This window comes from Octopus sinensis, linkage group LG27 (assembly GCF_006345805.1).
Source record: "Octopus sinensis linkage group LG27, ASM634580v1, whole genome shotgun sequence".
In the NCBI taxonomy this organism is placed as follows: Eukaryota; Metazoa; Mollusca; class Cephalopoda; order Octopoda; family Octopodidae; genus Octopus; species Octopus sinensis.
This window is the reverse complement of record NC_043023.1, coordinates 8445382-8470171: the sequence shown is the minus strand read 5'-3', so window position 1 is coordinate 8470171 and position 24790 is coordinate 8445382. Positions and strand designations below refer to the sequence as shown.

At 38.1% G+C, this 24790-nt stretch overlaps 1 protein-coding gene across 1 annotated transcript in view; it reads right to left on the bottom strand.

The window, feature by feature from the left end:
• LOC115225507 (adhesion G-protein coupled receptor G6-like) overlaps positions 1–24790 on the bottom strand; it is a 68173-nt gene that overhangs the window by 12739 nt on the left and 30644 nt on the right. The window contains exons 10-18 of the mRNA XM_029796460.2: positions 24121–24232; positions 23237–23382; positions 21369–21597; positions 20539–20710; positions 17415–17561; positions 5908–6042; positions 5292–5432; positions 3701–3813; positions 386–509 (exon numbers count right to left, since the gene is read on the bottom strand). Of these exons, the coding sequence (XP_029652320.2) occupies positions 386–509; positions 3701–3813; positions 5292–5432; positions 5908–6042; positions 17415–17561; positions 20539–20710; positions 21369–21597; positions 23237–23382; positions 24121–24232 (1319 nt within the window). The remainder of the gene's footprint in view (positions 1–385; positions 510–3700; positions 3814–5291; positions 5433–5907; positions 6043–17414; positions 17562–20538; positions 20711–21368; positions 21598–23236; positions 23383–24120; positions 24233–24790) is intronic.

Sequence of the window (24790 nt, the reverse complement as noted above, 5' to 3'; positions counted from 1 at the left end):
TTTTGATGCCAATCCGCCCGGAATCGCTTCCATTAATGTAGTTGTCAAGAAAATTCAGCGTAACACAGAATGTGACAAAGCTGACCCTATTAAAATACAGGTAGCACTCATTATTTTCTAGCTGTATGGATTCTAGTAGCGTGAAAAAGTGTCTGGCCTAAGGTATCGAACTCAGGTCCTCACGATGGTGCGTCGAAAACCCGAAAGCACCTATCCACGCTCCCTCACTGGTCAAATGTAATATTTATAGAAATGTTAGAAGACTTTGGAAATAGCTACAGCATGGACTTTTACTGAATGAAATTTATTTCAGCTTGTAGACGTTTTTTCATAATTTTTTTATATAAAACAAAATATGTACTGGTTTAAATGTGTTTTCACTTACCTTACAAACAGCTGTTATTTCTGTGCTATATGCTTTGAACCCAGCAAGAAAGGTAAGATAAGTGGCAGCTAAAGAAATGCACAAATTTACTAAAATCTTTGAAGCCATTACTTTCCATAGGGTTCTGAGATAATGAAAAAAAAAAAAGAAATAATAATATTGTATTTAATTAACATAAACCTAAAAGAAATTGCTCAATGCATCGAAAGTTAATTACAACTGTGTATATTGGTGATAGTCATTCGAAATATAAATGATATATGAAATATTTATTTAGAATTTGTATATAGACGCAGGAGACGCCTATTTGTATAGGCGCAGGAGTGACTGTGTGGTAAGTAGCTTGTTTACCAACCACATGGTTCCGGGTTCAGTCCCACTGCGTGGCACCTTGGGCAAGTGTCTTCTACTATATCCTCGGGCCGATTAAAGCCTTGTGAGTGGATTTGGTAGACGGAAACTGAAAAGAAGCCCGTCGTATATATGTATATGTATATATGCGTGTGTGTGTTTGTGTGTCTGTGTTTGTCCCCCTAGCATTGCTTGACAACCGATGCTGGTGTGTTTATGTCCCCGTTACTTAGCGGTTCGGCAAAAGAGACCGATAGAATAAGTACAGGGCTTACAAAAGAATAAGTCCCGGAGTCGAGTTGCTCGATTAAAGGCGGTGCTCCAGCATTGCCGCACAAATGACTGAAACAAGTAAAAGAGTAAGAGAGTAAAGAGAGACATGTGTAAAATAGCTGTGTATAATGATCTGTATGAGATATAAAACATTATGTCTATTGTTTATTGTGCTGACTGGGAAGGTTTGGTTGTTTATGATGGTAGTTCTTTATATTCACAGAACAAGTCAGGTATCTGTACATGTTACATTAAACGTAGGACGCGATGCTGTACACACATAATATACATTGTTGGTACATTCGTAGCAATGCTATATTATATTTGTAGGTTTCATTCGGTGATACATTCGATGTACAGTTGTAGGAATTACATTACAATATCTTTGTAGCAATAAAAGTAAGAATCAGCCGGACTAGTTTCAATTTTATGTTGGGATTTCATCAGCGACTGGATAATTTCTTTAACTCTCCACGGAGAGAGTTGTAAGCCAGCTATCGCTAAAAGTTTAAGGACATCTGCTTGACCAATCTGTGTGTAGAATACATTCTTAGAAGCTAGTTTGATTATTATTTAGTTTATTGTTGTATGGGGAATCTGTACACCCCGTGATTGGCTAAGTGAACAATACTAGTTAGTATAAATGAGCATGCGCAGAACAGTCTGATAAGAGGTGTCATATGCGCCAATTTCTAGAGAAGTTTTGTTTTTCAACGCTAATAGGACCGTGAAGATATTGTTGTGATTACTTGTTACTGCGTGTTTGTTAAGAACTGTTGTCTGCTTAGCAGGCTTTTGCTGAAATTGTGTGCTTTCCGCCGACGGGGGAAATATTTAAACCTGTGTGATTAGTTTCATGAATTTGCTTACAGCTTGTTTGTAGCTTGTTTATAGGTCTTTGTTTTTTTTAACTGTCCTCACTCGACCGGGGGTGGATGTGAAAAATTGTCTCTCTCGCAGGAGAAAAATTGATTTAAATTTTCTTCAGAGAGAATTCATTTGGAAAAAATATTTGTTGTATTTTTCTCTTACGGAAAAAAACGACAGTTGAAATTATTAAAGAACGAATGGCTGTATCTAAAAAAAAATCCCAAAACAAGTGCGGCAAGTATAGCTGCCAGAGATTTTGCGGCAGCGGTCGCGGTACACCAAGAAAACATTCCACGGTCTGAGTACCAGACATATTATGGAATGTTGACGGTAAACGGGCGATGCGAACATTGGCCCACCGAGTGACATTACCATAGAAACGAGGAGCAAAACAATTGTTCACAAATGGTATAATGCAGAAAACTAAAGAATGAAAATTTACCCAAGGAGAAAATTGAGAAATGCCTTGGGCCTTTATGGAAGGATGTCGCATAGGTGGGTCGAGGCAAAAATTTTGCCTTAGTAGAGGTACATTTTGTGATTGAGGAGAAAGTTCGTCAGAACTCTATACAGACCTTAAAAACAAATGAGGTGGTAGCTCTGCCTTCATATATGGGGCGAAGAACGTCCCGGATAAAAAGTACCACCAGAGATAGATATCGCCTGGGTGGTGGCAGCACTGTTTTTTTTCCAGAGAGGATAAAATTAACTTTCCGCGGCTGGATAGCTTTTTTCCAAGTAGGATAAAATTAACTTTCCGCGGCTGGATAGCTTCTATGGTCAACATCCAGTCTCTCGTATGGATGAACGGTTTCTTCTCTAAATGTTCAACATCAGGCGATTGGTTCGCTAGGGATGTCCCCTGTCTCAGCTTTTGAATGTGCTGGCTCTTGAGCCATTACTGCGAAGGATGGAGACTTTAGGGACATTCCGCGTAATCTGAGTTGTAGAAGAACGCCTACCGCTTATGCGGGTGGCATCTCCATAATCGTGTCTGATAAATGGCAGCTACCTTGTGTAGGAAACGCCATCAAACGATACGAAACGGTGGCATGAGCAGAAATAAACCACAATAAGTCACTCGGCTTGCAACTCGGCACCTGGAGCGGCAAGTTGAACGGAAGATCCTGTTAAAACGCTAGGGGCCTGTTTCCTGACCTTCAGATAGAGAAGAATTGTTGTGACATCACAAACAAGATGACTGCCTTAATCCGGACCTCGTCTGGAAAGGCGTTATCTCTGCTAGGACGGGCGGAGGCGACACAGATGTACATAGCTTCTGTTATCACCTACCGCCTGACAGTTGTGCCGTGCCCTGTTTCGTGGCTGACCAATTTGGAGCGCTTCCTCTGCCGGAGGGACTGACCACATCTGTGGCACTCTGTCTGCTGTTAAATATGACTTTCTGAACAGCTGTATAGGTTATTATGTTTGATGGTATTTCCATTGTTATTTTTTATAACTAATTAACAAATGTGAGTCGAACACAGTACATAGATTAGTGAGATGATATATGAAAAGGTAGACGTTTTCTTTTTGTAAAGTAATAGAAAACCTTGGGAATGAGTCTAATTTCTTTACAGTGGTCTAGGTTTCCCCATCTATCTTCCGGTTAGAAATGAGAAATCACATGCAATTCTGGTTATTGTTTTTACTCTTATAGTGTAGTTGTTGACCTTGGAATTCTCTTCACATCCATGATTTTCCCGCAGACATCAACCACGTCATGCTTACCAATGTGCGAGAGACCCACTAACTGATGGACACTGTCTTAATGCATTTGAATAGTTTATAAAAGGAAATAGAAATTGAAATGCTTACTTTGAATAAACATGAATTATTACTGTCAGAATGAGACAGACAAATGATATTCCGGAACCAATGTTAGAAAGAATAGACAAGAGTTGACTATTCTTTACATTCTGGTAGACATCCTGCAATAGAAACAAACAACAACGTATTATTCCCTCCTTCTCTTCCTTTCTTATATGCTAAGTCATTACTTATATAAATTATGAGTGTTCATATAGGCGGGACCATCTCCTATTACATGTAACATGATACTTAATTACAATATGAAGCACTACTATATATATAATGTATGTAAGCGACATCTGAGTCCAGGTAGAATATACCTATTTCTTTATTACCCACAAGCGGCTAAACACAGAGGGGACAAATAAGGACAGACATAGTTATTAAGTCGATTATATCGACCCAGTGCGTAACTGGTGCTTATTTAATCGACCCCGAAAGGATGAAAGGCAAAGTTGACCTCGGCGGAATTTGAACTCAGAACGTAACGACAGACGAAATACCTATTTCTTTATTACTCAAAGGGGCTAAACACAGAGGGGACAAACAAGGACAGACATAGTTATTAAGTCGATTATATCGACCCCAGTGCGTAACTGGTACTTATTTAATCGACCCCGAAAGGATGAAAGGCAAAGTCGACCTCGGCGGAATTTGAACTCACAACGTAACGACGGGTATATTCCAGGTAGAATATACCATCAGCGTTTAAACCTTGAGTTCAAATTCACTGAACGTGTATCTTATGTTATCAGTACAACTAATTCAAGGTGCATCACTGAAACGATCTGTTAACTGAGGACCGATGTACGACGTGAAATATGAGATGAATAATTAACTAGATACATTTAAAATGTGAAATTGGAATTATTTTGGTAATAAAAACAATAGAAACGAAAACAGTAATAAAGACGAGTTGAATCAGTAGTGTTCCTGAAAACACTGATAATGATAGAAACAACATCCGTGACCTGATTATTTAATCTCCGTCATTGTGATGTCAGGTGATAATAGAACCAGTATGGAGTGTACTAACATATTGGGTGAGTTCAACTCTTCGCTTAGGCTAAAATATGTATAATATATAGGGATGTGGTTTTTATGGTTAATAGGAGTGTTGTAAAAACTGATAAATATTGGATACATGTGGATTATTGACACAAATTGTCAGTTAAATGAGAGGAGAGATCTTGTAAGAGAATCATGAAACGACCAATGATTAAAATTCTAAGCTGCAAACATGTTTATTGTGCTATTAAATATCTATCACTTAGAGTAACAGTCTGAGAGTTTCGAAGCAATAGATATTAATTCCAGGAGAGATGACTGTTTCTGTCCTTCCCATCCGTGTTGGAAGAAATCTCACGCATTTTATTGAGGATGGCGACTTGGTGCACCAAACGGACCCCATCGTGAGTTTAAAGAAATAAACAACAGCCGTAGCAGCAAGAACAACAGTGACTTATTACAAAATATCAATGTCACATATTTACTGAAATATCCACCAACATGAAATTTAATAGGCGTTGAAATTATTTATCCATAGACACAATTGCCAATTTACAGGCAGTTAACAACACGCCATAATGTTACCAACCATTAGTATAGCAAAGCTTGTAAGATGGTTACAGGAACAAAATACTTTCTTCCCAGGTACATAGCGGGACATATTACAGCCTTTTGTCGACCAATGTTCAGAGGATTCATCCCAGTAGACACATTGGGGGTTGATGGCATTCTGGAAAAAATATAAATTCTGATGTTTTAATCAAATAATTAAAATACATATAATGAATCTTTACTAAACTAAGTTTATAAATGTTTAATTATTACTGACACTGTGAGCGTATATATATATATATATATATCTATGCATATTCTCCTAATTTATATTGCATCACTATAACAATGACAGAAAAGATTAGTTAGTGTAGTTCTAGAAATGTTAAATGAACTAAATATCGTGATGTTCACGATTGTAATGTGTTTTATAATAGGTCTACAAGGTCAAGCATGGCATGAAGGTAAACAACAAGAACAAGATAAAGAAGAGCAACAACAACAACAACTGTCAACGAAATCCCAAAGAAATTAACCAAATTTAAAATACACAGCCGCAATCAATGAAAGCAATAATGAGAAATTAAGTATGACCTTGAAATGACAAGAAACCACGAGAACAACAACAGCAATAATAAATAGATATTTATTACCGGATCTGTTACATGCAGTGATATTCTAATTGGTTCATCAAGATTGGTAACTGGTTCATGAACGTTAGGAATATTTACAGCAAAAATATGGCTGTTAATTTTAGTATTTGCTTTGGTATTAGATTTGTGTTGTACCTGTAAAGAGAAGCCGTTAGATAAAGTATTTAGTTTCATAGAAAAGTTTATTAAATACATCGTTAAAGCATGAAACCAGAGTTGTTGTACTTCGACATCATTAAATCATATCATCACTTCAGTCAGTACAACAGATCAACACAATATATATTAGATGGAAATTCACAGCTGAGGGTTGTCCTGGCTTTAAGAAATGGATAATTCGGTTTTACATCCAAACAGTTAACAATAAAAGTTGCTGGTATGACTGTGTACTTAAGAAGGTCTCTTGGTTATCACCGTCACAGAAATATCATTACCTGTGTTCAACGTCCTTGGACATTCACCATGGGATAAGTGATTTCTACAACAGATTCTGGTTGACAAGAATACTGTGAGAGGAATTTGGTGGCTAAACCCGCTGAAGATAACGCTTGCGAATATATATATATATATATATATATATATATATATATATATATATATATATATATATATATATATAAATGTAGGTTGATAAATCCGGCTAAAACTGAGATAGGAATTATTAGCAAAAATATTTTGGACCGTATTTTAGTTAAGTTAGATAGTGAAGTAGACTTGAGAATTTGGAAGAATAGTAAGTCAGTTATAGAGTGGTTTAAAGGTATTAGCTATAAGAATAATTGTAGTTTCACACAATTCGACATTATTGACTTTTACCCGTCGATATCTAGGACGTTGCTCCTAAGGGCATTGGACTTCGCCAAGCAGTATGTCAACATCGATAGCTCGGAAATTGAAATTATTATGCATGCGAGGAAATCGCTTCTGTTTTTCGAGGATTCCACCTGGATTAAGAAGACTGAGGATTCTCTTTTCGATGTACGACGGGGCTGAATTATGTATGCTCATAGGAGCCTTTATTCTCCATAATCTAAAAATAGAATTCCCATTTATAGATGCAGGTCTATATAGGGATGACGGCCTTATAGCCACGCATAATCTAAACGGCCATGAATCAGATAGACTTAGGAAGGACCTTATAGCTTTCTTTCAAAGGATGGGCTTACGGATTACGATAGATACTAACCTGAATAGTGTAGATTTTTTAGACGTAAATTTTAATGTAAGATCGGATAGATTTAAACCTTTCCGTAAGCCCAATGAAAAGCTATCGTATATTAGCAAAGATTCGAACCATCCACCAGTTATCCTTAGCAACTTAGTCAGCAATGTAGGTAGAAGAATATCTTCAATTTCTTCGGACGAGGCAGCATTCCATAATGCTGCACCTTATTACGATAGCGCATTAAAGAATAGTGGATTCTCGGAGAAGATCCAGTTCAACCAGCTTAATGCTAATAATAATGCTGCACGAAGAACTAGGACCAGGAAAGTTTTGTGGTTCAACCCGGCTTTCAATTTGGCCGTAAAGACTAATATAGGTAAGGAATTTTTGAGATTAGTCTCTAAGCATTTTAAGCAGGCTCATAAATTCTACAGAATATTTAATAGAAGAACCCTGAAGGTTAGCTATTCTTGTTGCAGAAATTTTGCCTCTTATATTAGCCAACATAATAGGAAGCTAATTGAGATTAGACATGGTGCCGAGCCCATTAAGAAATGTAATTGCAAAAACGAAAGCTCCTGTCCGTTAGAAGGGAAATGTCTAGTGAAAGGAGTAGTTTATAGAGCCAAGGTGCAAGTGGAAGGCTCATCGGAATACAAGACATACACAGGGGCTTCAGAAAATTCATTTAAAACAAGATTTTATTCTCATAAGAATTCTTTTAAATACCCAGAGAATAGGAAGAAAACCAGCCTAGCAAAATATGTCTGGGAACTAAAAGAAAAGGAAGCCCCACCTTTCAACGTGACATGGAGCATTCTGGACAGGGCGGCACCATACAGGCATGGAGCTTACAAATATAATTTCAAGTGCAAGCTTTGCTTATTAGAAAAAATGCACATATTATTCAAAGACAATAATTCTTTGAATCAAAGAAGTGAGTTAATGAACTTATGTAGGCACGCGGCTAAATTTAAAATGTCGAATATAAATATACCATATGGATAGAGTATATATTTTGTATTTTGATTTTTGATTTTGATTTTGACTCTTAAGCGCTACGACGGATCTATAGCAAAGTCTTATTGTTTCTACATATATATTAGGAAAAACCTACAAACTTTGTTTTCATGTTATTGTATTGCATAGGATTACCTTGATTATTTATATTACCTTGATTATTTATAAATGACCCAAAATAGGATGTTATATTTTATTTTATATGTCTTTCGTATATATTTTTATTAATGCACCCATTTTTTTTAAAAGCAATGTTGTCAAATTTAGAATGTTTATATAAGTTTGTGTATAGCAAAGCATATGTATTTGTAAGCATGCGTATCTGTGTATGTGTAAGTGAAAGTATGCTTGTGCTTAAGCACGCATACACACGACGGTATGTATATGTATCAATTCAAACTTGTGTATGTATACTGGCCTCTATAGATGCCAATAACATCGCTACAAGTTCCCCCCCACCCCTCTTTCGTTCCTTTTTCTCTCTTTCCCTTTCTTTCGTTCCCCCTCCTTGCTCAGTATATGAGAATTGCTACATAGATGAATTTTAGCTTGCGTGCGAGACGGTTTGCGTGAATATATGTACACATGCTTTTATGTGTATAATTTAGATTCATATTCATACGTCTGTATATGTATGTATGGCGTTTACGCGCATCCTTTTGTGTATGTTGATATATATATGTGGATTTTAATATAAATATGTATTGCAGTATTTATAACAGGTTTAATTTCTATGCATTAATTTGTACTGTCTTCATTAACGGCAATAGGTTTTTTCCTCGGTTTTTTCCTCGGATTTTATAATTTTATAATTTTTATAAGTTTTTTTATATATATATACATATATTTTTGACCTTTTTGTTTATCGCTCGAAGATTGACCGTTTTTTCTAAAGGGCCAATCAAACAAGTCCATTTCTTTTTAAAGGTGTAGCGTTTGTAAGAGTATAGATTGAATTAATATATATGTTCCATTCTAGCAAAAACTGTCTGATGAACGGCAACGAGAAACTCAGAGTAACAGATTTTGTTGAATTTTCTGCTGCTTAAAATAAAGTATATATATATATATATATATATATATATATATATATATATATATATATATATATATATATATATATATATATATATATATATATATATGTGTGTGTGTGTGTGTATGTATGTATGTATGTGTATATGCTTTGTATATATATATATATATACATATATGTGTGTGTGTGTGGAGGTGCAATGGCCCAGTGGTTAGGGCAGGAGCGGAGGCGATCCCTGCTGTACTCTTTCGTCACAACTTTCTCTCACTCTCTCTTCTGTTGGTCTGCTCGCTTAGCCAGCGGGGTGGCGTCATTTGAAGGCTAAAACAATGCGAAGCGCATCGTGACCAGCGATGAGTAGCAACATCTGATAGCCTGGTCGGTCACGGTGATCACAGTGATATATATATATATATATATATATATATATATATATATATATACATGGTGAGAAAAGTGTTTAATTCTTTCAGACGATATAGTAATCATCTGAGAGCTCCCACCTTTTGCTTTCTCTCGTTTGGCATGTATAAATATATACATATTTTGTATTTGATGTATGTAATGTATTTGATGCGTCTTATTTTCTTATGCCCATAAATGCCTGTACATACACACATATTTGTATGTATGTATTTTTTTTCCTTGTTTCAGTCATTTGACTGCGGCCATGCTGGAGCACCGCCTTTAGTCGAGCAACTCAACCCCGGGACATATTCTTTGTAAGCCCAGTACTTATTGTATCGGTCTCTTTAGCCGAACCGCTAAGTAACGGGGACATAAACACACCAGCATCGGTTGTCAAGCAATGCTAAGGGGGCAAACACAGACACACAAACATACACGCACACTCACATATATATATACATACATACGACGGGCTTCTTTCAGTTTCCGTCTACCAAATCCACACACAAGGCTTTGGTCGGCCCGAGGCTATAGTAGAAGATACTTGCCCAAGGTGCCACGCTGTGAGACTGAACCCGGAACCATGTGGTTGGTAAGAAAGCTACTTTATTTCGAAACATTTGCCATAAAGGCAGTACATAGAGTAAGTTAGCTTTGCGGGCTGGACGAGGACATTAATGAAGTGAATGATAATGAAAGAAAGATGATGGGGATGGGAGAAGACAAAAAGCGCCCGTCGACTTCTGCTTCTCTAAAACATTGTTCTTTTTAAAGAAAAACACAAAACGAGGTATTAAACCTCTTACAATTTTTTCAATTTTTGGACTTAGCAGTCCATTACTAATTACAACATAGTTCAATAATTACATATATAAATACAATACACAAAGCCCCTCCTCCCAGACCTGGCTTACACTTCCCTTAGGAATGCGCCATCTCTTGGTCGGGGCCCCTCAAGTCGTATCACAATTTGACTCGTCCTCGAAATAACTTGTGCCTGCGCCCTCCACCATCCACCATGCCTCCCTCAGAACGTAATCGAGTTCTGAGTTAGCGTCGCCCGGGACCAAGCTATAATCTTCATTGAGCTCCTTCAGCCCAAGCGTCACGTCGAACGCCGAAACCTCCACAGCTACCTGCGGAGGCCATTCGGGGTCTGTGTGAAGGCTAAAGGTGCTCCCTTGTGGTGCTTTTCCATCACCTTTTCAATTTCTCCGCCTCTATAGAAGAGGATCAATACGTTCAATTCTTTCGTTGGCGGCACAGTTCCCGCCAACGGTATTTCTTCTCCTGTCGGTGGCACAACCCCAACCGACGTAGTTCCGGGACATTCCGGTGCTATGTCACCGACAGCCGGTAATGTCCCGTTTCTCTTCCTCTTTTTCTTTTTTTTCTGTTCAACTGAGGGAGTGTGCGTCTCCTCCGTGGCCGGAAGATTCGCCTTTCCCTCCTCATCCCTAGTATCCTTTGGTGAGCACCCATTGTTGCTCACCTTCCTCTTTCGGCTTCTGTTTGAGGAGTCCTCTGCTTCCTCGGCCGCTATCATTCCCTCTTCTACAGGGGTTTCACTTAACTGTTCCGGGATCCTATTTGTTCCCGGGGACAGTTCTTCTTTATGTGGCCGGACTCCAAGCACCGATGACACTTAGGGGGGCGACCCTCAAGCATCACCGGGTACCTGCACCCGGCCATTTTCAAAAAATCTGGAAGAACCAGATTGGCTGATTGGGTCCAAAGGGTCAAAATTGCTTTTGACCCAACCCAAGCAGCCGCAGGAAGAACTTTTACATTAAGGAGCTTAGTTTCGCTGCTACCCAGACCCCGGCGGATAGTCTCCTCTATCCACTCGGGTTCTATCCCGGGTGGCAGCTCGCAAATCCAAGCTTTCGTCAATTTCTTTTTTTGGTACGTGGGCAGGAATAAAATTTCCTTACCCTCCAGGGGTTTGCTAGCAAATTTGCAAGCCTCTTCAGGGGTGTCAAATAGCAACCACACCGTTGCATATTTGACGCCCCTGGAAATGAATTTAATTGTTGGCAAATACTCTGCCAACTCCTTTTCAATTGCCGTCTTTTCGAATAGGGCGATGGTGTCGAGTGCCTTGGAGTAGGTTCTCAACACCACCGTCCTATCTTCACGGTCTTTTAACCACTTTTTAAGCGGTATGATCTCCCATTCCAAAATTTTGTTATTTTTCATTGCCATGATTTTTTTTTTTTTACATATATTCAAATTAAACTTAAAAAGCGAGAAGAAAAAAGTTCAAAAGTCCAAATAAAATTTGATAGATTTTTGAAAAAACAAAAAGGAGAAAGCACAACAGAAAGGAAGAAATCAACGGAAAGTTGCAATAAACAAATAAAACAAAAGGGGGAGTTAAATGAAGTTCAAAAGAAAGTTAATAAACAGAAAAAACACAGCAAAAATCTTCTGGCCTTACGGTACTCCCGGCCTGAGTTGAACCTGGAACGCTGCAACTGTAACACAACGTCCACAAAAATGGGTCCGAAAGGTTATCCAATAGTGGCTTATTTTTATAATTTTCTTGCGAAGTACTCTGACAAGGGAATAAATTCAACAAACCCAAACACAGCACAGTAACTGTATTGGGTTCCTGGGGATACGCCCCTCCACTGTTTTTTTTCAATAAACACAAAAACGGCAGCCGCCTAGAGCAGGCGAAATTGTCTCAGAGTTGGACACAACTTACTGAAATAATAATTGGCACGTAATAAATTATGCCCAACTCACAATAAACAAAATCACTCACCTCGACAACTTTCCGTTTTTGGTCTTTTTTTCTATAATTGGACGGAGCTTGTTACTCACGTCCACTCTGGCTCAACAGGAAGCAACTGACTAACTGCGCATGTGTGTTAGCAAGCTACTTTATTTCAAAAATTTTGTCACTAGGGCAGCACACAGAGTAGCTACGGGTTGGACAAGGACATTAATGAATGATGGTGATGGATGAAGATGGTGATGGGAGAAGACAAAAGCGCCCGCCGACTTTCGCTTCTCTAAAACATTGTTCAATATTAACATACAGTACAACAATTTACAATTTACAAATTTTAGAGGAGGCAATGAACCCCCTCTTCAACATGTTACAAAAATGTTCACAAAGCCTGTGTAACCCGGCCGACCATCGCTCTTGCCTCATCGAGGCAATAATCACTGGTCAGGCCGGTGTCCAGAGGTATAATCTTGAAAGAGTCCGCTGGGAAGGAACCCACGATCCTGCGTAGATCACCCCTTCCAACGACCTCCGCAGTCAACTGCGAAGGCCACTCGGGGTCCTCCGTACAGGACCGGAGTCCCTCCCAACGTCCTCTCTTTCTCACTTTGCGCACGGTGCTTTCCACCGTTTCTCCTCTAAAAAAGAGGAGCACACAGTCTTCCACAAATTGTCCCTCAGGCGGCACACCCGCCTGAGAGGACCCGGGATACTCGGGAAACGCCGTCTGCGTGTTACAATCCGCCGGCGGCGTACCGTTTCTCCTTTTTTTCTTTTTCTTCTGGCCCTGGGCCACGGGAGGCTGAGGTTCCGGAGCTGTACGCACCGGGTTCTCCTCTCCCGCAGCTTTCAGGTCCCTTGGTGGGTCGCCATTGCTCCCCACCTTTCTTTTTCTTTTGGAGGAGGTTTTTCCCCCTCCTCATTTTGTTTCTCTCCCTCCATTGAAAAGGCAGGGAGAGGCTCCAATATCAGCCGCTCCAGGATCCTACTCTGGTCCCTGGGGCAGCTCTTCTTGATGTGGCCGGTCTCCAAACACAGGTGACACTTGGTGGGGGCGTCCCTCAAGCATCACCGGATACTTGGACCCGGCCATCCTCAAAAAGTCCGGCAAAACCAGACTCTTGGCTGACTGGGTCCATAGGGTCACAGTAGCTTTTGACCCCTCCCAATCAGCCGCAGGTTGTATCCTAACATTTAGGGTTTTTGCGTTACTGCCACCCAGACCCCGGCGGATAGAGTCTTCTATCCACTCGGGTTCAATGCCGGGTGGCAGGCCGCAGACCCATAATCTTGTTAATTTTTCTCCCTTGTAACTAGGGAGAAACAAGATTTCTTTGCCCTCAATGGGCTTGCTTGCAAAATCGCAAGCAGTTTTTGGGGTGTCAAACAGCAACCAAACCGTTGCGTATTTGGCTCCCCATGTAATGTATTTTACGGCTGGCATATATTCTGCCAGTTCTTCAATTATTTTTGCCTTCGGAAAGACCGTGATGGTGTTGAGCGACTTTGAATAAGTCCTCAGTACCACGGTCTTATCCTCCAGCTGTTTTAGGTACTTTTTGGGAGCTTCCAGCTCCCACACAATTAATTCTTTTGCCATTTTTAGAAATAAAATGTAACAACAGTTCAAAAGGAGAAAACACAAATGCGATAGAAAGTTGGAAGAGAAAACAAAATAGAAACGAAGAATTACGGTAAAAATACAGTTCAGAGTTCAAATAAAGGATAGCTAGAAGAATGAGAGTTCAAATATGGAAAGGAATTTTTTTTTTTTTTTGGCCGAAAAGGTAGTCCTGGCCAAGCGTCACGGCAATCCTTGGTTATTCTGGTACTTGCAAACACAGTCCACGAATGTCCCTGGTGCCTCCTGGTAATCCACAAGTGAATCAATAGGTAATCCAAAATGAATCAAAATATTTTGAGGAGGGGCTACGCCTCCTCAAAAAACACAATTCTCACTAAAAAGTGAGACTTTAAACACGACAACAGGCAGAAAAAATATATCTGAAGCAAAGTGAAGTTTATTACCCGCAAAAATAATATTAATGCTAAATAACATTAATGTTAAAAAGCATTAAAGGCAAGCAATAAACCTCACTAAGCCCCTAAGAATATACAAAACGTCCTACCTGTCGTCAAAAAGTTCAATATTTCACGTGGCAACACATGACATTCGAAGCAGCACAAAAAACACGTCCGAACACGTCAGAGGTTAGCAAGCTACTTACCACACAGCCACTCCTGCGCCTATGTATGTATGTATATGCACACATACACACACACATACGACAAAGACATGGGATAAACAAGCTTTAATTACAAATTGCAATATTTATTTCTGTGCAGTGGCAATAGCAGCACGGCTCTGAGTTCTGAGTCCCATACCACTAATTAATTGATTCATTCATAATATATTCCATAAAGTCATTTTCAAAAAGAAATTCTCCTCTATCACGATGGTCACAATGCGCTTCGCATTGTTTTAGCCTTCAAATGACGCCACCCCGCTGGCTAAGCGAGCAGACCAACAGAAGAAAGGGTGAGAGAACGTTGTGACGAAAGAGTACAGCAGGGATCGCCTCCGCCCCTGCCCTAACCACTGGGCCATTGCACCTCCACACACACATATAATATATATAAATATATACAAAGCATTCATATACTATCACGATGGTCACAATGCGCTTCGCATTGGTTTAGCCTTAAAATGACGCCACCCGCTAGCGGCTAAGGCGAGCAGACCACAGAAGAAAGTGTGAGAGAACGTTGTGACGAAAGAGTACAGCAGGGATCGCCTCCGCCCCTGCCCTAACCACTGGGGCCATTATTAACCCCACACACATATATATATATTTATAAATATATACAAAGCATATACATATACACATGTGCGGAAAACCACCCCATCTCTTCTGATAATATGCAGGGGTAGGACAAAATAATGGAAAAACCTTACATCATAGCATCATAATTTGAAATGTCTATAAAACCGTTAAAGCTGCGTTTATTTTAGTTTTTTTGGTTTATTATTAGTGATGAAGCTGAATATGTTTAGCTAAATTTGCTGTTTCTATTCAGATATCATAAGAAAAAGGTAATTAAAATTCATTAAAATGACAGATATTAAATTGCTGGTGCTCGTATGGCAGGCTCTAGTGTAACGAAAACAGCCGAAATGCTTGGTGTATCAAGAAGTACTCCATAATGACAGCCTTTCTTTGAGAAATAGGGAGGGAAAAGCCCCCTTATCAAAACAAAACTCCAGAAGAAAACCAAAGCTTTCAGATAGGGACCGTCGAACTCTTACGCGAATTTTTAGAAACGTTCACAAAAGTACAGCTCCCAAAATTGCTGCAGATTTTAATGACAACGTCCAGCTCAAGAGCCGGATTTCATGGAGGTTGAAATCAGAAGATAACGTTGCAAAGCGTTTAGAGTGGAGTAAAACCCACAGAATCGGGTCCCTAGAGCAGTGGTGGAAATTTATTTTCAAGGACGTGTCGTCCTTTACCCTTTTTCCGATCACTGGCCGAGTATACATGTGGAGACAACCTAAAGAAGCATTTGACCTAGACTGGCTTCTTCCAACTGTTAAATATGGAGGAGCATCTGGGATGATCTGGAGGGCTATAACTTGGAAATCCGCCGACCCGATGGTTTCCCTTCATGTTTTTATCTGATCAAATTCATCCTTTGGTTGCGTAACTGCTTCCGGAGGGATACGCAATCTTTCGGGATGATAATGCACCAATTCACACAACTAAAGTTATTACTGAATGGCACGAGGGAATTCTAGTGAAGTTGAACATCTTAATCTGGCACCACAGCCCCAGATCTCAAATATTATTATTGAACAGTTATTGTGCATTTTAGAAAAACAAGTAAGAGAGTCGATATCCTCTACCCTCATACTACAAGAATGGAGACTTTTAGCTGAAGAATGGACAAAAAATTCCTTTCGAAACAATTCATACTTTGTACGAGTCCATTCCTCGTAGAATTAAGCTGTAATAAACTGCCAAAGTGGTCTACCACATATTAAACATAATTTCTTTGAATATTTAGATGATTCCATATATTCAGATGAGGGTAGCTATATCAAACTCTATGGTTCATCAAGGGCCACATATAAGAGGAGGCTCTTATTAATAACAGTGTAGCAAAACGGCGGTGCATAAGCATGGCCACAGCTCTGAGCTGAAACTAGAGGAATTTTTTCCTGTAAGTTTGCAATAATGTTCCCTCCAAATACTATTATATATATATATTATAATAGTAATTGAGGGAACATTATTGCAAACTTATATATATATAATAGTAATTTGAGGGAACATATTGCAAAAATTACAGGAAAAATTCAATTAGAAAACTAAATCAAATTTCGCAATCTATAATATATATATAAAATAGAAAAAAAAACACCTTCCATAATTCAAAATGAAACAATTAAATTAACCGTCTAGAAAATTACATATAATAGAAATATTAAATATATAATGAAAATAATATATCAATGATTAAGTAATGTGCAAAATAATAAATAAAATGTATATATATATGGTTATGACCGGCGCCTTCAGCTTCCGTCTCTTAATCACACTTACAAGAATTTATTACACTCAGAACCATGGTAGCTTTTAAAGTACACAAATATTATTTTGAGTACAAATATATTATTTTTTACAATAACAATATGACAATGACTTCGAATTTTCGTACGGCTAAACCATCATCGGTTTGTCAAAGTGACTTAGCAGTCCGAATCTTCCAAGTTACTGTGAATGCTTTTCTTGTTAAATGAATACACGCCGATGTTTGATTTTGGTGGTGTTTTCTGAAAAGAACTGTGATTTCAACACACAAGTGCGTTAAAAGTAAATTCTCCGAGGCATAATTCAGAACAAGCGCTGCCCTGATGTTTGTAATATGCCATCATAATCACACATATACACACACATACACGCATAGAAGTGCGCTCATACAAACACACAAACATGTCCATATATACATATGCACATACATATAAACATTGGTAATTGTGTCATATTAGTATTGTTTCTTCCATTATCAAAAATGTATGAATGAATTCAAACTACTTTAGGTTAACCAGAGAAAGAAATATTTCTATTCTTGTACCATACCCTATATAGCTTATCGTCCAGCAAACAGACCATGGAAATCCTTGAAAGGTTTAACAGTTCTTCGCAGTTCATATGTTTTAATAAACTCTTTGGTAAAGAAATGAAGTCCATCGTATCATCTACTTGTAAGTCTGAGTCCTGATGTATCTGGTGGAGGAAAATGGAAAAAAAAAAATGAAATTGATACTTAAAAGAAAAACACTTCTACGACTGAATTTTGTTGACGTCATAAAAATTTTTATAAACTTTTCACAGACAACATGAAGTGAAATATTATTCTTGGAATAGAGGATTCGAAAGACATAGATATTGATTGAAAAATCCTCTGGATAGGAGAAGCCTCACAAGTAGCTTTTGAGTTTCCCATTCAAAAATATCTTTTATGCCATATTTTCGTGTTATCATTTATAGCATTATGTGCTTCGAGATCCACTGCAAAAGAGGAATATATATGCTATACGCTTGTTTTGCTTTTGTACTTCGACTTTTTTCCACAATACATTACTACAAACATTACAGTTAAATATCAGATAAAACTCTCATTATCACCCACCATCACTGCTTCATACACAATTAGTCAGAGGTGTTTCAACTTTAGTCAACTAATTATTCGTGTGTTCAGTAATTTTCTTCTTACTGTCCCAATATTTGACTTACTTGCGGGTACCTAGTGACATGAATACAACAGCGTACAAGGCTATGGCTATTTCAATCATTTGAACCATTTTCATCATTTGGTAGTCCTTCCGAAACGTTTTGTGACTAAATGCACACACATATAAAAACAGAGGAACACACTCACATAGTTACACATTATACATTGGCATCCAATGTTCCTCCCACTATACAGGCTGACAGTCGCTTCAAATACATGTTAATAGGGATTAGGACAGCTTGCTCTCTTATTCTGTGCGTAGTTAAGAACATATTTGAAATTGTGTAAGCAGGGATTTCGAAAGGTTTTCAACAGGTCAAGTGTCAAAATTTCTATTGAATTCAATAAAAGATTTTTAAAAATTAAGTAACAGATTTCGGATCTTTCATTTTGAACGGCAGTTTTCAACACAATTTCTAGTTAACTAAACACTTTAAAATCGTATACTGGTAGAATGTGTCAAATAAACATTTTTTTCTCTTGGCTTTCTTGAGAAAATTGTAATTTGTAAGTTTAACTAAAAGAGTTTAATTTTCGAATTTTAACCAATCAATAGCCTCTATTGAGTTAAAATCATTTGCTGCGTTAAACTACGTTAAACTTACAATTACTATTTTCTCAAGAAAGCCAAGAGAAAAATGTTTTATTTGACACATTCTACCAGTATACGAATTTTAAAAGTGTTTAAGTTAACTAGAAATTGTGTTGAAAACTGCCGTTCAAAAGGAAAAGATCTCAGATTTCTTTTCAGTTCAGGATATGTGTGCGTGAGAGAGAGAGAGAGAGGAGAGAGAGAGAGAGAGAGAGAGAGATAGAGGAGAGAGAGAGAGATGAGAGAGTATTTTGTTAGATGTTCCATATAAAATTTAAACAATAATCTTGAGGAAGCTTGAAGATCTACTGATAGGTTTTGTTTTTCCTCTGCGTGTGTTGGTTTCGTTCGATTGTATAAGGAGTACAATTTTATTTTAATTTACGTTGTCGAGCAGTTACTGTTTACATCTCGTTCAGAGATTTATTATGCTTGCTGCAGACAGTTTTTTTAAATCAGTGACGGAAGTTACTACAAAACACTTAAGTATTTGCATACAGGTCTTCCTTTTCATCGTAAAACCGGTGATTACCGCCCGTAGACAAGAGGCAACTACCTCGACAAACTGCGGTCCGTGCGTATCACTTAGGCCTACGAGAGAGGGATGACCTCCCTTGCAAATACCATAAGGGCACAGATAGTGTGCTTAAAGCCAGCTGGAGACGATGATCTCCTGGGGCTAAAAGCTACAGTAACACCCACCCTTTGTGGTTAGCCATATTGAGATAGCTATTATACTTTACGTATATTTTAATAGTGTTACTAAAAGCTTTCAACCATGGAGAGTTGTTTTACGGAAATATTGTGTTTTGAGGAAGGAATTTTTTTTTTTACTTTGCTGTGTAAGCCTGTGTTTATGAGCGGGCGCAAGAGGGCGAAACACTGAAAAGGAAGAAAGCGGATCACCAGAACAGATGCACACACACAAGCATAAGCACACACAAAGAAATCATACACACTCAGGCACACGCACAACACGCTCAACACACACGCACACTCACACACGCACACTCACACACGCACACTCACACACGAGGCAGATCATATAGATATAGGGCGGCGAGCTGGAGGAAACGTTTGTGCGCCGGACGAAATGCTTAGCGGTATTTCGTCTGTCGTTACGTTCTGAGTTCAAATTCCGCCGAGGTCGACTTTGCCTTTCATCCTTTCGGGGTCGATAAATTAAGTACCAGTTACGCACTGGTGTCGATGTAATCGACTTAATCTGTTTGTCTGTCCTTGTTTGTCTCCTCTATGTTTAGCTCCTTGTGGGTAGTAAAGAAATTTATATTGATACATTTCCGTTTTTAGGAAGAGTTCAAAACCTCATTGCGAGAACCATAACTGTAGCCTCCATGTACGCCATGGAAGCCCCCAGCATGTCGTTCAACATGCCTGTTGAAGTCACCAGCCACAAAGAGAAGGTCCCTGTTGTTGTTCCATATTTATTTGTGGTTTATATTTGTTCATGTAGTTTTCCTTTGTCAGCTTTAGGCGGTGCGATGACAGTCTTCAGTCTTTACCTTCTATGTTCAAATTTCACCTATGTTAACTTTGCCTTTCATTGTTTCTGGCTCAGGGAAATAAGTATCACTGAAGTACTGGAGTCGATGTAATTGACACTACCCACTCAAAAAATTTCAGACATTGTCCCTGTAGTAGGAGGATTATTATGGTAGTGTTATTGCAAAGTTATATAATCTGTGTGCTGCATATATTATTATATTTTGTACTTAAATTGCTATCTCTATCGAGCTCTGTAACATAACTACTTTACGTAACTATAAAAACATTATATTTCATCCTAATATATTTTATTAACTTAGGTGTTTAGAACAAACATTCAATAAGACAGTAATCAACAGAAATTATTGTACATCAGTCCTTACTTCTGTTTCATTGGTTCCATATGAAACAGCATAAGTGAGGCCGTTGAAAGTGTCCTTCTCCACTTTGGCAGCACCAATACCAAGATTAGAATATAAAGCTGTGACTGACTGCTCTCCCAGTGGAATCTGTTCTGGGATTGTTTCTATGATGTCCAGCATTCTGTAAGAAGACCGAGAAAACAACCTTCAGTTGACAGTATGTTTCATATATGTAATTAGATATAGGTTTAATTATATTAATTATATTGATTAAAAAATTTTTTCACATGACTATTGCAAATGTTGCTTCTGTCGTTGTTACTGCTATTGCTAATACTGTTTCCGCAACATCGCCACCGCCACCGCAACAACAACCACCACTACCAACACCATCACCACCACCAGCAACAACAGCAACAACAACAAGAATAACAATTACTACTACCACTGCTGCTACCACGGCTGCTACTGCCGCCGCTGCTGCCACCGCCGCCGCCGCCGCTGCTGTCACCGCCGCTGCTGCCGCCTCTGCTGCCACCTCCGCTGCTGCCACCGCTGCCTCTGCTACCGCCGTCGCTGCTGCCTCCACCGCCGCTGCTGCCGCCGCTGACGCCACCGCTACCTCCACCGTTGCTGCTGCCCGCCGCCGCCGCTGCTGCCTCTACCGCCGCCGCTGCTGCCGCCGCTGACGCCACCGCTACCTCCACCGCTTCTGCTGCCTCCGCCGCTGCTGCCTCTACCGCTGCTGCTGCCGCCACTGCTTCCACTGCTGCAACCCCTGCCCACCGCTGAAGTTGCTACTGCTACTGCACTAACAACAAACATGATCTAAATCTTACCTGTTGACAATTCTTTTAGATGGTTCTCCGCCTAAAATCTTCTCCGGTGTGTTTATCATATTATTGATACTAGGAAGTACATTGTTCAGTGTTATATTGACGGACACATTCCATGTCAATGGCACCATTTTCTCTAGTACTTCTACAACCAAGTCAACATCTTCTTTTTTGAAATACACTGATTTCTCGGAAATATTTAGGAAATTTGTTGAAACAAGTTCAAAATTTTCTGCAACGAAAAGTTTAACAAAACAGTGACTGTAACAGCTGCTTTGAGACGAAATTATGTTGTGTCTGGGGAGAGAAAACGAAGTTGTAACGAAATATTAGATGCAAATTAAGCACAGCAATTAATGAATCACTTGAAGTTCATTAACGTCTCCAACTTAATGTGGTGCAGAAATTGCTAAATGTGTTCAGTTCATCAGTTGTATACTCATTGTTATATATCCTTAGTGTCTCCTACTTTGCAGCATTAAATGGGATCGTTTATAGTTTGAGACATACTTGAATGTGTAAGTGTGGTAAGTACCTTCCTTACGAACCACATGGTTCCGGGTTCAGTACCACTGCGTGGCACCTTAGGTAAGTGTCTTCTACTATAGCCTCGGGCCGACCAAAGCCTTGTGAGTGGATTTGGTAGACGGAAACTGAAAGAAGCCCGTCGTATATATATATATATATATATATATATATATATATATATATATATATATATATATATATATATATATATATATATATGTGTGTGCGAGTTGTGTGTCTGTGTTTGTAACCCCAACATCGCTTGACAACCGATGCTGGTGTGTTTACGTCCCGTAACTTAGTGGTTCGGCAAAAAAGAGACCGATAAAATAAGTTCTAGGCTTACAAAAATAAGTCCTGGGGTCGATTTGATCGACTAAAGGCGGTGCCCCAGCATGGCCAAAGTCACATGACTGAAACAAGTAAAAAACAAAAAAACTAATGAGCTGTAATACATTAGCCTTCAGAAATAGCAGTCAATCTGAACGAAATTATTCTTCCAATGGCAAAATAAAAAACGAGTCGTAGTTCTAATACTTAATATTGCTCAGACTTCCTCAAGGCCATATGAAAAAATCTCAGCATTTAAGGCTCACCAAATATTCAAAATTTTACGGTGATAAATGAAAGTGATAAATTGTTCACATTCTATGGTGCGCAACTATGTGGGCAGCATCATTGAACATTTAAATATTTTACAACCATCAGCATCACGTAATGTATTTACAAAGATATGAACCGACATTATCTCTCTCAATTTCTTGTGGGGACGCCGTAATTCGTTACGAAACCATAATATAATACCAAGAACATGAAGAGCTTTATAAGTCAATAGTGAGTTCTACCGTGTTAGCAGTGCTATTAACTAACATTCTAAAGCTATTCCTACTGAAAACGAAATTAGATTTTCGTATACGAAACATCATAAGAAATGATTGGGAGTTCAAACTTCTATAAAAGAAACCTGTAGAGATAAATTTATAAAGTGATTATCTCTATTGTTTTTCCACTGTATTGTATTTCCGTGGCCATTCTACAAACAGTCATTAAAATTGTAACGATATAATATTAAATTCAAATCTAAGTATTAACTTCTGTCATAAAGTTTCCGTAACGGATTCAAATTGATCCCCCTTTGGAGAACATGAACACATAATATGAGAGCTCAAAGAAAAATTACTACGTATTACTACTTGGTAGATAACTTTAAACAGAAACATATACACATACACAAATACAGTAATTGTAATGAACACTCATACAAAGACATACACAGCTCCTCTTGATGCTGAAACTATTAATAAATCTGCTGTAAGAGTATTTCGAAACCGTTTTTCACTCACCTTCATCAATGCCTTTGATGGTGATGTTCTTTAGTTCTCTAGTGATCCACTCTGTATTGTTACACTGAGACATGTCTGGCTCTTGCCACACACCGGTAAATGGCGAACACTTCCTTGATGTCATATATGGACTTGTTCTGGATGAACTGAAAATTTTTTATCAAATATCATCGTTTTATTTCATCAATCACATTGGAATGCAAGAATTACGTTGATCTCTCTTTACTCTCTCTCTTTTAATCTTTTATTTGTTTCAGTCCTTTGACTGTGGCCATGCTGGAGCACCGCCTTTAGTCGAGCAAATCGACCCCGGGACTTATTCTCTGTAAGCCCAGTACTTATTCTATCGGTCTCTTTTGCCGAACCGATAAGTGACGGGGACGTAAACACACCAGCATCGGTTCTCAAGCAACGCTAGGGGGACAAACATACACACACAAACATGCACACGCACATATATATAAATATATATATACATATATACGACGGGCTTCTTTCAGTTTCCCTCTACCAAATCCACTCACAAGGCTTTGGTCGGCCCGAGGCTATAGTAGAAGACACTTGCCCAAGATGCCACGCAGTGGGACTGAGCCTGGAACTATGTGTTTGGTAAGCAAGCTACTTACCACACAGCCACTCCTGCGCCTATCTGTTTGTAATTTGTTCTTATAATCTAGTTGATGTAGTTAGACCAAGTAAAAATTATGTCACATTCTAAATAAAATGGAAAACACCAGTGTTAAGGGATTTGAACTGACGGACATGAATTCTATAATCTAAATCTCTGTAGGTGTTTTTTTAGTAAACTGTGTCACATTCTCTAAGAAAAATTTAAAAAGGGAAAACTTCAAAATTTGTGAAGAGAGAAAACAATCCAAACGAACCAGTGTCTTGTTGCTACGTTTGCATGACATCGAATCGTCGCATTAGTTCCTACTTTTGTCATTGGCCACTTGAATGCACCGTTGTTAGTTGATGTGTCTTCGTTACAAAACACTGAAAAATATACAAAACGTAGATATGAGATATGCACGAGAGAAGACTTTAGTGTAATTTATAAATTGAAAATACTGGTAAAATATTGGTAAATACTGGTAAAATATTGGTAAAGGTGAGTGATCAAGTGATTGTATTTTAATCAAGTTAGTAGTAGTAGTAGTAGTAGTAGTAGTAGTACGAGGAGGAGCAGGAGGAGTAGTTATATTATTATTATTATTATTATTATTATTATTATTATTATTATTATCATTATTATTATCATTATTATTATTATTATAATCATTATTATTATTATTGTTATTATTAATATTATTATTATTATTATTATTGTTATTATTATTATTATTATTATTATTATTACTATTATCATTATTTATATCATTATTATTATTATTATAGTCATTATTATTATTATTGTTATTATTATTATTATTATTATTATTATTATTGTTATTATTATTATTATTATTATCATTATTATTATTATTATTATTATTATCGTTATTATTATTATTATAATTATTATTATTATTGTTATTATTATTATTATTATTG